General features: G+C 60.8%; 1 protein-coding gene across 1 annotated transcript; it reads right to left on the minus strand.

Moving 5' to 3' along the window:
- Positions 1-908: 908 nt before the first annotated feature.
- On the minus strand, positions 909-14,814 carry COL9A2 (collagen type IX alpha 2 chain). Its single transcript, XM_051794415.1, has 32 exons — positions 14,676-14,814; positions 12,725-12,799; positions 11,865-11,900; positions 11,711-11,773; positions 10,854-10,907; positions 10,605-10,640; positions 10,394-10,417; positions 10,197-10,250; positions 9,833-9,886; positions 9,619-9,669; positions 9,328-9,384; positions 8,818-8,871; positions 8,483-8,536; positions 7,806-7,859; positions 7,571-7,624; positions 7,438-7,491; positions 7,272-7,325; positions 6,979-7,032; positions 6,744-6,797; positions 6,551-6,595; positions 6,377-6,430; positions 5,968-6,021; positions 5,834-5,887; positions 5,157-5,228; positions 5,038-5,073; positions 4,823-4,867; positions 4,622-4,654; positions 3,938-4,084; positions 3,018-3,072; positions 2,253-2,441; positions 2,000-2,077; positions 909-1,345 (listed from the first exon to the last, which is right to left on the minus strand). The coding sequence occupies exons 1-32, from the start codon at positions 14,745-14,747 to the stop codon at positions 1,140-1,142; spliced, it is 2,076 nt and encodes a 691-aa protein (XP_051650375.1). The 5' UTR covers positions 14,748-14,814; the 3' UTR covers positions 909-1,139.
- Positions 14,815-15,281: the final 467 nt, after the last annotated feature.

Below are 15,281 nucleotides of genomic sequence, written 5' to 3' on the forward strand. Positions count from 1 at the left end.
TATGGAGAGGCTGGAATTGTCCCCAAGGGTGTGACTGAGCCATTGAGACGCCCAATAAAGGGCTTGAAATAACAGAAAAAACAATTTCAGCCCTCCAATAATTCCCCCCCCCCCCGTGTACTCTTGGTTTGATTCAAAGAAATCAACACATTTCAGTTCTTAACCATCCATCTTGTTTTTTTTATTGTCCGTTTTTAGTAAAAAAGTTGGTGGTTTTCTACTCACAGTTCATAAAATAATCATATTTTACAAAGATTTACAGCTCTGTGAGTGCCCGGCGCTGAACGAGGCCTGGATGTGGGAAGTGCCTTAAATGACCAAACCACAATTTGGAAAAGGGAGGGGGGGAGGGCTTTAAAAATTAAAATTTAAAAATTTAAAAATTTGAATTTAAATTTTTTTTTAAATTTAAAAAAAAATTTAAAAATTTTAAAAAATTAAAAAATTTAAATTTAAAATGTTTTAAACAATTTAAATTTTAAAAATTTTTTAAAATTTAAATTTAAAATTTTTTTAAAAATTAAATTAAAAAATTAAATTAAAAAAATTTTAAATTTAAAAAATTTTTAAAAATTTGAATTTAAAAAAATTTTAAAAATTTAAATTTAAAAAAATTTTAAAAATTTAAATTTAAAAAAATTTTAAAAATTTGAATTTAAAAAATTTTTAAAAATTTGAATTTAAAAAAATTTTAAAAATTTGAACTTAAAAAAATTTAAAAAATTTGAATTTAAAAAAATTTAAAAAATTTGAATTTAAAAAAATAAAAAAAATTAAATTTAAGAAATTAATTTCAAAAATTAAATTTAAAATTTTTTTAAAAAATTTAAAAAAAGGAAAGTACAAAAAAAAAAAGGAAATTTCAATGAGCCCATTCAGCACCAAGCAGGACATAACAGAGCGAGAGGGTTTGTATAAAAGACAATTTATTTCTTTGGGGAGGGGGCACAGGGAACGAACCCCGAGGGTGGCACTGGAGGCGACTCTTTATCCTCCACCGCCCCCGAGCCGTGGGATTGGGGTTCTTCCCAGCCCGGATCGAATTCCCAGGGATGTGCTTCCCACTCTGGCTGCTGGTGGGAGGGGCGGGGGGTCTCCCTGGGGGTTTGCAGTGTCGTGGTCTCTCCTGGTGCTGCCCCTCAGTACAGGGGGCCCTTGACGGTGCCCGGCTCTGCCAGGCGGGCAGCGGCGTAGGCCGAGGCCCCCAGGCAGGCAGCTGGCTCACAGAAGCCGGGCAGGCCCGTGGGACCGGGCAGTCCTGGCTTGCCAGCCTCCCCCGGCGCGCCCGGCAGGCCCCGCTCGCCCGCTTTGCCGTCCAGGGCGTGGCCGGGAATGCCGGGGAGACCTGGAATGGGAACGGGGTTTGGGGGCTTGGGGGTTTGGGGGTGCTGGAATTGGGGAAACGCTGCAGGGAGGGTGGGGGGGTGTTGGCAGAGCAAGAGGGGGGACAGGAAAGGGGTGGGGGGAGGACACTTGGAGAATCGTGGAATGGCTTGGGTTGGAAGGGATATTGAGGATCATCTCGTTCCACCCCCACACCTTCCACTATCCCAGGTTGCTCCAAGCTGGCCCTGGACACTGCCAGGGATGGGGCAGCCACAGCTTCTCTGGGCAACCTGTGCCAGGGCCTCACACCCTCCCAGGGAGGGATTTTTTCCCAAGATCCCACCTAAACCTAATTTTTTTCCAGTTTGAATCCATTCCCCCTTTTCCTGTCGAGGAGATAAGGATCCATATGGCAAAATGCTTTGCTGGGCAGCAGAGGGGAGGGAGGAGAACGCTGTGCTGGGTCTCCCTGGGGTGGGATTTGGCCCTTGCCAGGATGACCCCACAAATGGAGTGAGGAGGGAGAAAAGGGTGCTGCAGGGAGGAGGTTTAGGGGATGAGCCTGGGCTGGTTTTGCAGGATGGACCACAAGGTTCAGAGCCACTCCTGGGCTCAGCATCCCACCAGCAAAGGGGCATCCAGCCCTGCCCGTGCTGGGCACAGAGGGTCTCACCTGGGATCCCGGGGGGACCCGGCATTCCTGGGTGGCCACGGCCGACTTCTCCCCGCTCGCCCTTCTCTCCTCGCTTCCCTGTGGAAAGGGACAGGGAGGGAGGGAATTGATGGAGCCACGGGAATACCAGGCAGTGGATGGGATGGGATGGGATGGGATGGGATGGGATGGGATGGGATGGGATGGGATGGGAGGGATGGGGGGCTGCCCCTGCTCAGGGCTGGAGGGGGCAGAGGAGGAGTTTTGGACCCACCTTTAGGTCCCGCGTTGCCGATCTGCCCGGCAGCTCCCAGGAGCCCGGGGACACCTCGGGGGCCCATGGGGCCATGTGGGCCCTGCTCACCAGGAGGCCCTGGGGGCCCAGGGGGGCCAGGGGGGCCCATGGCACCAACTCCCCCCAGGGCAGCTCTCTTGGCACTGACGGCGACCTCCGCCAGCTGCTCTGTGGGGCAGAGGGAGGCCAGTGTGGGGTGGGATGGGGTGGGTGGGGTGGGATGGATGGGATGGGAAGGGAAAGGATGGGTGGGATGGGATGGGGTAGGGTGGGATGGATGGGATGGGAAGGGAAGGGAAAGGAAAGGATGGGTGGGATGGGATGGGGTGGGGTGGGATGGATGGGAAGGGAAAGGATGAGTGGGATGGGATGGGATGGATGGGATGGGAAGGGAAGGGAAAGGAAAGGATGGGTGGGATGGGATGGGGTGGGGTGGGATGGATGGGAAGGGAAAGGATGGATGGGATGGGATGGGATGGGATGGGATGGGATGGGATGGGAAGGGAAGGGAAAGGATGGGTGGGATGGGATGGGGTGGGATGGGAAGGGAAAGGAAAGGATGGGTGGGATGGGATGGGATGGAGTGGGATGGGAAGGGAAAGGAAAGGATGGGTGGGATGGGGTGGGGTGGGGTGGGTGGAGTGGGAGGGATGGGAAGGGAAAGGATGGGTGGGATGGCATGGGATGGGATGGGTGGGACAGGCTGGCTGCCACCTGCCTGGCAGTGCCCTGCTCCCCCCTCACCTTGCAGCATCTTCAGCACCACGTCGACGATGTGCTGGTCCCCGGCGTCCCGGCCCTGGCGGGCACAGGAGGGACAGGCCATGAAGGGACATGGCTCCCTCTGTCCCCACCTGCTCCCACAGAGCCATTCCCAGCCCCATCCCTGATCCTGAGCACCCCCTGCACCCACCAGCACCCTCCCACCCTTCTCTTTCCCATCCTGTCCCAGTCCAAGTGCTCCAGGCTCAGCTCACACTGTGCCCGCTGCTCGTGGCATTAACTTCCTGAACCTAAAATGAGGTTTATATGGAAAAATCCCGACCCCAGGAAGGCTGCAAAGGCCACGTTGGAGCTAAACCCGCTGCTGGATGGTTTATATATATTTATATATATTATTAATATATTTATATATATTATTAATATATTATATATTTTATATATAATTATGATTATGATAGTGGTAATATATTTATATTATAAACACATCAATATTTATTTTGCATTATAAGTATTATAAATATTATATTATTTTATTATGAATATTGTAAATATTTATAATAATATATAATATATTATAATATATAATATACAATATATAATAATTATATATTATATAAAATAGATAATATACAGTAATTATATATAATTATATAATTATATATAGAATAATTATATGTAATATATACTTATATATTATGTAATAATATATAATATATAATTATATATAATATGTATAATTATATATGATAATACTATAAATATTATAGTATTTTATATTATAACTATATCAATATATCAATCAGGCAGCCCCTGAGTGGAACAGCAGCCACTTCCCAGAGGAATTGGGTGGGAAGAAGAGGTTCAGAGGCCAATTCCCCTGCGGGACTGGAGGAGCTGGTGGTGGCAGGAGGTGAGGGGGGTGTGGGGCAGGGGGTACTCACCGCCAGGCCCCTCTGACCGGGCATCCCTGGCACTCCACGCTCCCCCAGCAGCCCCCGTGGGCCGGGGGGGCCGGGGTAGCCCCTCACCCCCGGTGCTCCTGCGTCCCCCGAGGGGCCAGGGAAGCCCAGGTCGCCCTGGATGCCTTGCTGCAAGGGAGGGAGAGGAGCCTCAGGAGCTCAGCCCTGTCCTGGGTACAGGGGCTGCACCCTGAGACCCCAAAGATCCCCCATATCAAGCCCTGCAGGCAGGGTTGAGCCCCGATCCAGGGCTGAGCGTGGTCACTGCAGCTCAGTCCAGGGAAAATACTCCCTCAGGCCCCCCGTGTGCAGCACGAGGCAGCTCCAGGGAGCAGCAGGAGGGTCAGCTGGGGCTGAGGGTCCCTCCGAGCCCCCCTGGCCCCAAACCCCCCCAGGACTCACCTGTCCCTTTGGCCCCCAAACCCCCCCCCCTGGGACTCACCTGTCCCTTCGGTCCCCAAACCCCCCCCCAGGACTCACCTGTCCCTTTGGTCCCCAAACCCCCCCCTGGGACTCACCTGTCCCTTTGGTCCCCAAACCCCCCCCCCCGGGACTCACCTGTCCCTTTGGTCCCCAAACCCCCCCAGGACTCACCTGTCCCTTTGGTGCCCAAACCCCCCCAGGACTCACCTGTCCCTTTGGTGCCCAAACCCCCCCAGGACTCACCTGTCCCTTCGGCCCCGGCTCTCCGGATTCACCCTGTGGGGACAGAGGACACAGGAAAGGCGCTGGGGAGGGAGCAGGACCCTGGAGAGGCAGCTTGGGGGGATGCACGTGGACCCCCCTGGGGTGTGCTGCTGTGGGATCATGCTGGGCAGGAGACCCCACAGGAACAGGGACCCACGTCCACCCCATGCCAGGACCCACCTTCTCTCCCTTCAGCCCAGCGAGGCCGTGGACACCGGGGTCTCCCTAGAGGAAAAGCGACAGGAGGGATGAACCTTCCCCCCCAGGAGCCACCCCCTCTGCAGGAGAACCCCCCTTTGGGCACGGTGAGTTCCGTGGGGACGTGAGGGAATTGTGGAGAAGGTGCTTGGAGCCAGCCCTGTCAGACACAGCCCGGGCAGGGGGGATGTACTCACAACGCTGCCTTTGGGGCCAGTTTTCCCTGGGGAGCCCTGGAGAAAGGAGAGGGGGCTCAGCCCAGCTCAGGGCACGTTCCCTGAGCCCCAGCTCTGCCCTGAGCAGGCAGAGCACTCACCTTGTCTCCTTTGACTCCTGGCAAGCCTTGGGGTCCCGGGATCCCTGGATGGCCCTGCTCGCCCTTCGGCCCCTGGGAATCAAGGGAACGTGGGGAAAAAGGGAAAAATGAGTGAGAAGAGGCAAAGGAAGGACCTTCCTCCTCTATCAGAGCATCCTCCCCAAGGCCATGGGTTGCATGAGCAGCTCCCAATTCCCTCCAGCAGCTCTGGCTGCTCCCCCAGCATCCCAACCTCCCCTGAATCCAGGTTCTGAGGGGGAGTGGGGCAGAGAATGACCCAGGCTGTGCCAAGAGGGAGAATCATCCAGGGATGGGATCCTGTCCCCAGGAAAAGGGACAAAGGTCATTTTGGGGCTATTTTTCCATCCCGGGAAAGCCTCCCAGAGCAGCCTCTCCCCCCCCCTTGCTGGGCTGGGAGGAAATTCCTGTCCCTGCTGGGGCTGCAAACCCAGCGTGGTCCCAGCACCACTAATCCCTGAGCTGTTTGCCCCGGGTTAATCCCTCCCCCTGGGGCAGCCAGACCCAGCGGGATGGGCACGGGATTGAGCCCGGGCTGGATCAAAGGCGAGCTCCAGCTGTGTCCCACTGACCCCTCAGGGCTCAGCATCCATGGCAGAGCCCCCAGACCCCCGGGCTGAGCCCCCCCAGTGCCCAGCCCTGCCGTGGGCACAACTCACCACTCTGCCCTGCTCCCCCGGGGGCCCCACGAGGCCACGCTCACCCCGGTCGCCCTGTGGACACCCAGGAGAAGGGCACAGTCAGGGGCAGCTCCTGGCACAGCCAGAGCCCCCCCCCAGTGCCCCCCACTCACCTTCAGCCCAGGGACACCCTCTGGGCCCTGCTCGCCCCGAGGGCCGGGCTCCCCCTGAAACAGAGACACAAACACCCAGGGCACTCCTCGGGCATCCCTGGGCATCACATCCTTCCCCAGGGCATCCCTGGGCATCACATCCTTCCCCAGGGCATCCCTGGGCATCACATCCTTCCCCAGGGCCGTGTCCGTGTCCCCTGCAGCCACTGGTGGCCGAGGAGGTGATGGACACAGGGCTGGAGCAGTGACCCCGTGAGGGGCAGAGGGGGGCTAAAACTGCCCAGTAATGTTTTTGGTTTGACAGGAAACAGGGAAAAGAGAGAGAGGGAGAGAAAAAGAGGGAGAAAAAGAGAGAGGGAGCAGCCCTCAGGCTGTGCCCGGGGGGGCCACGGTGACATTCTGTACTTACAAGCTGCCCTGGGGCACCGGTGACACCGGGCTGGCCACGGGCACCCACTTCACCCTGTGGGGAGACAGAGGTGGCTCAGGGACAGCAGGAGTGGGGAGGGGACAGCGTGGGGCCAAGGCTGAGGGCACAGCAGCTGGGGGGTCACAGGGTGGGTGCTGGGGGGGGGTCACCCACCTTGTCTCCTGGGCCACCTTTGCTTCCCGGCTGACCTGGCAAGCCCTGGGGAAACCAAGCTGGGCTCAAACCCTGGGCACAGCACTGCCAGCAGCGTCCCTGCTGGGCACTGGCCCTGGCACCACTTGGGATAGGGGTGTCACCCCACGGGTGAGGGGGTGCCAGCCCAGTTTGGGGGTCCCCCAACACTCACAGCTTGTCCCCGGTGTCCCGGCGTTCCCGGGCGTCCGGCCTGTCCCACACTGCCCTGGGAGGGCACAGAGGGTGTCACGGGTGGGGCAAAGGGGGGGCACTGCCACTCTCCACCAGCCAGCAGTGGAGCCAGGGGCTGGGAGCTTATCCCACCTGCCATCCCTGTCATTCCCAGCACGAGGAACAGGGTGTGTCCGTGCCCTGTGCCAGCACAGGCAGCCCCTGCCCCTGCTCACCTTCACCCCCGGGATACCCGGGGTGCCATCCTTGCCATCGATGCCCGGCAGACCCTGCGACAGGGGGGAGAGTCACTTGGTCACCTCTGTCCCACCTGAAAGGCTCGTGGGGGAACAAAAAGAGGTGGGAAGGGAAGGGAAGGTTTGGGAAGGTTTGGGAAGGGAATGGAAGGGAAGGGAAGGCTTCAGCCCTGCCAGGGTGCAAGGACACAGCGTGGGACACAGAGGGATCTTCTCCTTGCCAGAAGAGGCTCGTTCCCAGCCCTGGCACGGGTGCCACCAGCTGAACTCACATTCTCCCCCTTGGGGCCGATGTCTCCCTGGGGTCCCCTGATGCCACGGCCACCCTGGAGCAGGAGAGGGCAAGTGTCAGGTCAGTGTGCCCCTGGGGCAGAGGGAGGAGATGCCCGTGGAGGACACCCTGGGCACAGGGACACTGGCACTGGGGGGGTCACCTACCAGCTCTCCCTTCTCACCAGGGTCCCCGGGTTGTCCCTTGGGCCCTTCCCTGCCCTGCAGAGGAGAAAGGCAAGAGCTGAGCAGGGAACTGGGGGGTCCCTGAGCCCCTGGGGGTGGATGGGGGGGCACTCACCGGCCGCCCAGCTGCTCCAACAGACCCCACCATGCCCTTGTACCCAGCAGGGCCCTGCAAAGAGAGCACGGGGGGGGTCAATGCCTGGCACCCCGACCCCCAGCCCCACCCAGCAGGAGGCAGGTCCAGCTCCCCAGGGCAGCCCAACGTGTTGGTGACGGTCCCAGGAAGCGCCTCCAGCCTGGGAATCGCTGCCATGGGGTCTGGGCCCCCCGAGCCCCCCAGCAGCACTCACCGTCTCGCCCTTGGGTCCTGCCATCCCGGGGTACCCCCTGGGGCCCTGAGGTCCCTGTGGGGAAGGGAAGCACAGTGCCAGTTTAGCTGGGAAGCCCCCCTGGAGCAGCCCAGGGGGAGGCTGCGATTCCAGCAGCCCCCGGGGTTGGGAATCAGCCCGTTTGGCCAAACACGGGGGGTTCCAGCCCCTCCTAATCCTGCAGCCCCCCAGCAGGTGCTTTTCCAGCTGTCGATTCCATCACAGCAACGGGCCCAAACTGGAGTCTCTTGCCCTGCCAAAGCTCTGCTTCAAAGCAGTTCTGCCCTTCCCTGGACCCAGGGCTCAGCCCATTAATTGCTTTTCATCTTCAAAGTGCTCAGGGAGCTCCTGCAGCTTTAATCCCCCCCTGGCCCTGCCGTGAGCTGGGGGCTGCACCCCCCCTTCAGGTGGGGTGAGGGGCACAGGAGAGCTTTGTCCTGGCCCAGGAGTTATCCCTGGTAGCAGTCTCTGTTGGGAGAGATGGTGACACCCTGGGAGGAGGAGGGAGATGGGTGGGAGGAAGGCTTTGCTGCAGCCCCAGGGCTGTGTGGGACACACTGGTGTCACCTCCCCGGTGTCTGGGGCCGAGCACAACGTGGGCACCCCCAGTTTTTGGGGCCCTGGGGGGGTGGAGGAGCAGAGAGGGGGGAGTGTGTTACCGGCGGGCCGGGGACTCCTTGTTCTCCAGAGGCACCGACGTCGCCCTTGGGGCCCTGGGCAGGGAGAGAACTGAGTGTTGGGGGGCAGTGGGGGTACAGACTGCCCTGGGGACACAAGACCCCCTCCCTTGGGACCCAGCAGGCAATGGGGAAGGTGTCCCTGCCTGGGAAACCACCTTGGGAAGACCACCCTGTCCCCGTCCCTCTCCCAGCCCTGGATTTCCCGCCTTCCTCTCCCACCTCTTTTCTTCCTTCTTTTCCCCCCTTTCTCCCCCTGGGTCCATCCCCTGCTCCTCCAGAGGCCCCAGGGACACCTGGATGTGCTGGGAACTCACCTGCCCCCCCTGCCTGCCGGGCTCCCCGAGGGCACCGGGGCGGCCTCTGTGTCCCTGCGGGGGAACAAGAAGATCATGAGCACCCCTGGCAGAGCAGCAGGGCTGTGGCAGCGTCCTGAGAGCCCCCCTGCCCACCTCAGCCCACCCTGGGGTGCCCACTGGAGCTTCCTGAGGCAGTGGCAGGGCTGGGACTGGGGCTTTGGTACGGGGTCCCACGCCCAGGAAAGGGTTGGTGGGAGCTGGGAAGCCACTCGAGGCCTCTCCCACCGCACCTTTGGCTCCAGGGCTCTCTGTGCACGTGTGTCCTGGTGCTCCCAGGGGAGCAGGGCAGTTCCTGAGCTCCCTGTGGCTCCAGGGCTCTCTGTGCACGTGTGTCCTGGTGCTCCCAGGGGAGCAGGGCAGTTCCTGAGCTCCCTGTGGCTCCAGAGCGAGGATGGATCCTCCACTCTGCCACATCCTGCTGGAGGTGACGGTCCCTGTTCCACCCCAGCAGCTCCAGGGCTCCCTTACCTTCAGTCCCTGCAGTCCCTGGGGGCCCTTGGGACCTGGGGGGCAGCTGGTCGGGCACTGGGGGGAAGAAGAAGCACAGGATGAGTTGGGGAAGGACCTGGAGGCTGTGGAGAAGCCGTGCTGGGAAGGACGGGCTCCTGTGCCACGTAGGAGTGGTGACACAGGGGACCCCCTGCTCACACCCCAGCTGTGCTGGGGACCCTGCTCCTCCCCAGGGACAGAATTCCAGGGAGGGCTGCGTTCCAGGGCCCTGCAGAGCCCTGCTGGAGGGATGAGACCGTGGCAGCTCACCAGGATATCAGCGCTGCCTTCCTCCAGTCCTTGGATGTGTCCTGGGAGGCCCTGGAGGGAAGGAGACCATCAGCATCCCTGGGTTGGCATCAGGATGATTTCCCAGGAGGGAGGGGTGTGCCAGAGCCCAGGTCCTGGCCCCAGAGCCAGGGCTGAGCCTGAGGGAAGCTTCTCCCTCGTGCAGAAGGTGTTGGTGGCTGGGGTTTTTACTCACGGGTTTCCCTGGAGGGCCTGGGGGGCCCCGGGGGCCGTCGGGTCCAGGGTCACCCTGGGAAAGAACAGACCCAGGAAAGGAGATTCAGGGCTGGGGAGGTGGCAGGTGCTTCCAGAGCTGGGGTGGAGAGGGGTGATGGAGACCTGGAGAGCCAGGATGTCACAGCAGGAACGGGGACATCCCCGGGGTGGATGGCACCAGGGGACCCGGCTGGTGGCACGGAACTGCCACCCCTCCAGCCCCATTGTCCCACCCTCCCACATTCCAGGATCATCCCTGTTTGTCCCAGGAGCCCTGAAGTGCAGAGGGGCAGACCCTGGGGTAGGGAGGGGAGGTTTTCCCATGTCCCCTCCTGACTCCTCACCTTGGGTCCCAGCACCCCGATCTCTCCAGGAAGCCCCACTTGGCCTGGAAGCCCCTTAAGGAGAAGACAAACATTCTTTGAGTGAGAGAGGTCACACTCCCAGGCCTCCCTTTGGGCATGCTGGGATTTGAGCTCTCCCAGCACAATTCCAGGCAGGATCCCTGGCCATCCCCCCACCCCCCCAGTGTGGCACTCACGGGTGGTCCTGGCAGAGAAGGGCCCTGCAAGAGGGAGAAAGAGGGTTGGTCTGAATTCCCCAACCCCCCAGACCCTGCAGGATCCGTGTCCCCAGCAGGGTGATGCCACAGCACCAGCTGGGGGGGCTGGGGACAGTCCTGCTCTGCCCCCACCCCCCGTGTGACAGCAGTGGGTGCATCCCCTGCACCCATGGGAGCAGCAGATACTCACAGGGAGCCCTGGAGGCCCTGGAAGTCCAGGCTGGCCCTGCCAAGGCAGAGGAGGAGAGTCAGGAGCAGAAACAGGTGGGTCTGCTCTGGCAGCTGCTAAAATCCCCCCTCCCTCCCCCAGCCCCGGTGCCCCCTCACTGCCAGAACCTCCATCACCAGCTCCTGGTCCCTGCTGGCCCCGAGAGGGGAAGGTGGAAGCCAAGGAAAGTGGGAGCCTGGAGAAGCTGCCCCAGAGCAGCCCCTCACTCACTTTAATTCCTGGTGCTCCGATGGGTCCTGGCTCCCCTTTTGCTCCTGTCAGGCCCTGCAAGAGGAGAGATCCCAGAGGTTATTCCCAGCCCCTGGGGTTGTTCCCATGGAAGGAGCTGAATCCCTTTGCAGGCAGATCCAGCTGGATGAATAATCCATGCTCCCAGTGACAGTTATCTCTCTATTCATTGATTATTGAAGAATAACTAAACCCCCAAAGATTCATGAAGGGCCATCAGAGGCACAGAAGAGGACCCTGCAGTTCGGGTTTCCCTCTGATCAGGAGGTAAGTCCCTGGCACTGAGCTGGGCATGGGGCAGGAGCCCACCCAGCCCTCCCTGGGCACCCATCACACACCCCTGAGACTCAACCCAGGGGACCTGACCCATCACACAGCCAGGCAGGGGGAGGTGACAGCTCTGTCCCCTTTCTGCCACCACTCCTGTGGTGACTCTGCTTGTGCCAGGGAGGGGACAGTGGTGGGGTCACCAATGCCACCTCATGGGTGCTGGGGGGGGACATGGGATTGCTCCAGGTTTGTTCTGGAGGAAACAAGAGCTCAGTGAGGGCACAGGGCAGCAGCAGCAGCAAAGGACAAGGAAAAGCCTTTCCATGCCCAAGGTGTCCGTGCTCCCCTGGCACAGCTCTGCCCTGCCTGGGGTGCAGGGGGGTGTGCTTTTGGGTGCCCAGGCAGTGGGAGGGGGTGGCACCAGCCCTGCCCGGGCTCTGCTGTGATTCCAAAGCTGCTTCCAGCTCCCGCAGGAAGGGATTTTGGCCTGTTCTGATGTGGGACAGACACGATAAGAGGAGTTTGCTGCAGGCAGGGACCCCACGGGGGGGCAGGGGGTGGGTACTCACGTCGATGCCCGGCTTCCCTGGGGGTCCATCGGGGCCGGGGGCTCCGGGGTCCCCCTTGACACCCTTGAAGAGAGAAGAGGAGGGGGCAGGATGGAAGGAGCTCCTCTGGGAGGAGGGGGAGCAGCGGGGAGCTGGGGGGAGGGCGGGTACTCACCGGGGAGCCCGGGGCTCCAGCAGGGCCTTTGTCACCCTGGGGAGAGGAAGGAGGTTCTAAAAGGGACCTGTCACCCCCCAGGGTGGGGGGCTCAGCATCCTTGTCCCCCTCCTCAAGCCAGAGGGGGGCTCAATCCAGCCGGGATGCTGGATTCCACAGCCAGGTGGGGAGTTGGGATGGGGCTGGGGTTGTGTTGGGGTTTTGGGAGGGCTGTGCTGGGTTGGGGGGGCAGGTTGTGGCTGTTCTGGGTATAAATAGCACTAAAATAACACCTGGGGGCACATCCCAGAGAAAGGGCACGTTCTGCTGGCTCACAGATCTCCCCTCTGTTCGGGCCCCCACTCCATGGCCCGGGGAGGATCTGGAGCCACAGCCCCCCCAGCACAGCCCTTGGCCACATCACCGCTCTGAGGGCACCCCACTGGGGTGTCCTGCTCCCCACCAGCCCCCCTGCCCTCCCCCCTCACTGGGCACCTCTGGGCTGACCCTGCAGCCACCCCCCCCCCGAGCATCCTCTGCTACCCAGACAGAGGAACACCCAAACCCCCTCAAAAACCACTTCAGCCCCCAATTTCCAAGGTGCTCGGGAGGCCACGGGCAGCCGTGGCTGGAGATGGAGCCCTCAGTGCCCGAGCTGTGCTCCCTGTGCCCCCTTTGCTGCCCGGGGCTGCAGGAGAAGCCGGGGATGCTCCGTGTGCCGCAGCCCCGGAGCAGCGGGACTCGCACGGAGCAGGAATCCCACGGCACCGGCATCCCCTGCCCTGGCCGAGCCTCCGCCCCGCACAATGTCCCTCTTTGTCCCGCGGCTCCCCTCCCTCCCTCCCTGCCTCCCTGCCTCCCTCAGGTTCCCGGTTACTCACGTCAATCCCGTCCGCTCCCGGCACTCCTGGGGGACCGGGGGGCCCTCTCGGGCCGGGCTGGCCCGGTGGCCCTCTCTAGGAGGGAAGAGGGATGGGATCCACATCAGGACGGAGCAGAGGCACCCCGGGACATGCTGGGGGACAGTGGGAGCCTCTGGTGTGTGCTGGGGACCCACCGGGATGGAGGGAGCCCCCCAGGCTGGCCCAGCTCTGCGGGATCCTCACTGTGCCCCCCGGCCAGGGCAGGGATGGGGAAATCCAGGGCATCTCCCCCACTCTGGCACCACCAGGTCCCCCTGCCCTGCTCATTTCCTACCCCTTTTCTTCCCCCTCCTGCCCTGGTTCCATGGGACTCCTTCCCCAACGGAGCAGGATGTCCATGAGGTGATGGCAGCATTTCTACCCCACTTCTGCCCCCTCCTTCCCTGGCACCACCAGGGGCTCCTGCCCCAATGGGGTGGGATCTCCATGGGTTGATGGCAGCATTTCTACCCCATTTCTGCCCCTTCCTTCCCTGGCACCCTCAGGGGCTCCTGCCCAGACGGAGGGTGGTCTCCACGGGGTGATGACATCACTTGCCAAGGCCCCCCCTTGGCTCAGAGCGGGATTTCTGGGAGCACTGGCAGGATTTGGGGGCCGGCAGCCCCGGGGTGAGGTGGGGACCCCCGGCCCTCGGCGGGAGCCGTCCCCGTGCCGGGCTGGCTCGGTGCCCGCGCCCCGCAGCCCCGCTCCCGGCTCCGCACAAAAGCTCCATTGAGGAGCGGCGGGGAAGCTCCCGGGCCCGGGCCCGGCCCGCAGGTTTGCAGAGGACTCTGCAAAGAAACCTCTGTTATCCTAACGGGGAGTTTGGGGGGAAGAGATTCCAGTCCTGGAGACGGAACCCGCGGCGTTCCTGGAAATGGGAACCAGACGTGGCTGGGCTGCAACTCCTGCGGCTCCTCCGGCCCCCCCAGGGTGGGTTATTTTAAATATAAATATAAATATATAGGGGTGAGGGGAGCTGCTGGTTTGTGCACGGAACAGGAGAGCCCTGGGTCAAACCCTGCGGTCGGGGAGGGAGCGAGTCCCGATCCCTGCGAGAGCCCCTGAAAGGCACCTTTGTCCTGCCCGAGTGATTTCCAAATGGTTCCTTGTTCCCGCAGGTCCCACATCCCCCAGCCCGCTCCCCTGGCCAGCCCCTGGCACCACGAGCCCACGGGCATCCCGGGGGGCTGTTCTAGGAGGGAGCTGCCCCCCAAACTGTGCCGACAGGAGCCGCGTGGAAAGATTTTCCAAAATCTTTTCTAAAAATCTGGTAAAAAACCAGATTTTACCCCCATCCCTGCGAGGCAGGGGGAGTTTTCCCAGGTGGGCTCCCAGGAGGAACTCTGCCTCTTCCTCTGCACTGCTCACCCCGAGGAGCGGGGGGACACTTTTCCTTCTTCCTGATCCGTTTTTTCCTGCCCCTGGGTGAGTTTGGAGTGTCCACCGGGACCCCCAGGACCCCCGCTGCTGGTGTTTTCCCCCCCGGGGCAGCCCTGGGAGGGTCTGACCCCCCTCAGCCCCCTCAGTCCGGAGCCGCAGCACATCCCGGGAAAGGAGAAGGACGTTTTCCCAGGTGATGGGAAGCAGATCCAGCGGCTGCTGGGGAGGGAAAGGGCGGAGGGGGAAAATAAAACTGAGCTTGTCCAGCCAACAAGTCCCAGATTTCCAAGCCCCCTCTTTCCCGCGGGGCTTTTGGCACGGAGAGGTCCCGGGTGGGTCTGGGCGGTGGGTCCCGGCTGGGGGCTGTTCCCAACCCCCCCATTCCTGGGAAAAGCAAGGGAAAGGTGCCGGGAAAAGAAGGCAAAAGTCGCGGGGGCGCTCAGCACTGCGACGGGGGAGACGGGGACCGTCCCCTCTCCATCCAGCCCCTCTCCATCCCTTCTCCAGCCCCATCCCAGCCCGGAGCGGGATCGAGCCCAGGACTTACGAGCTGGGCCAGGCAGAGGCAGGAGGTTTGGAGCACGAGCCAGAGCTGGAACACCGAGGGACCCCCGGCCATGGCGAGGGCGGCCGGAGCCGAGCGCGGGTGGGCTCGTGTCGCTGAGCTCGGGTTCGGCACCGCCGGACACCGGGAGGGACGGCGGGAGGAGGAGGAGGAGGAGGAGGAGGAAGGGGCTCATTAATATGGAGCAGTGGGATGAGGGCAGGCGGCAGCCCCGACCCCCGCCCCCCTCCAGGTGAGCTCGGGGCTATTTTGGGCTCCTCCGCGGCTGGATGGTGACAGGGGGGTTGGCACGACGGTGACGGGGGGGTTGGCACGATGGTGGCGAGGATTTGGCACAGACACGGGGCTGGGAGAGGAGCGGGATGAGCCGAGGAGCTGCAGCCGGAGCTGCCCTGGGAGATCCCGACCAGGAGGTGTGTGGGGGCACCCCCCGGCCAGGAGGTGTGTGTGTGGGCACCCCCCGGCCAGGAGGTGTGTGTGGGCACCCCCCGGCCAGGAGGTGTGTGGGGGCACCCCCAGGGTGTCCCTGCGCTGTCCCCATCACGATGCCACACAAGGCCTGGGTGCAGCACTGGGAGCCGGTTCCTG

This window comes from Manacus candei, unplaced genomic scaffold (genome assembly GCF_025592945.1).
Source record: "Manacus candei isolate 608988 ecotype Guabito, Panama unplaced genomic scaffold, ASM2559294v1 h1tg000038l, whole genome shotgun sequence".
NCBI classification, from domain to species: Eukaryota; Metazoa; Chordata; class Aves; order Passeriformes; family Pipridae; genus Manacus; species Manacus candei.

Bases quoted from the DNA above. Each gene is read 5' to 3' on its own strand.
- COL9A2 (XM_051794415.1), bottom strand. From the start codon at position 14,747: ATGGCCGGGGGTCCCTCGGTGTTCCAGCTCTGGCTCGTGCTCCAAACC. The intron at 7,860-8,482 runs GTAACACACTCC...CCTTCCCCACAG, and splicing joins AAGGAGTCCCCGGCCCGCCG to GGACCTCAGGGCCCCAGGGG. The intron at 2,078-2,252 runs GTGGGTCCAAAA...CCCTTTCCACAG, and splicing joins CGGCAACGCGGGACCTAAAG to GGAAGCGAGGAGAGAAGGGC.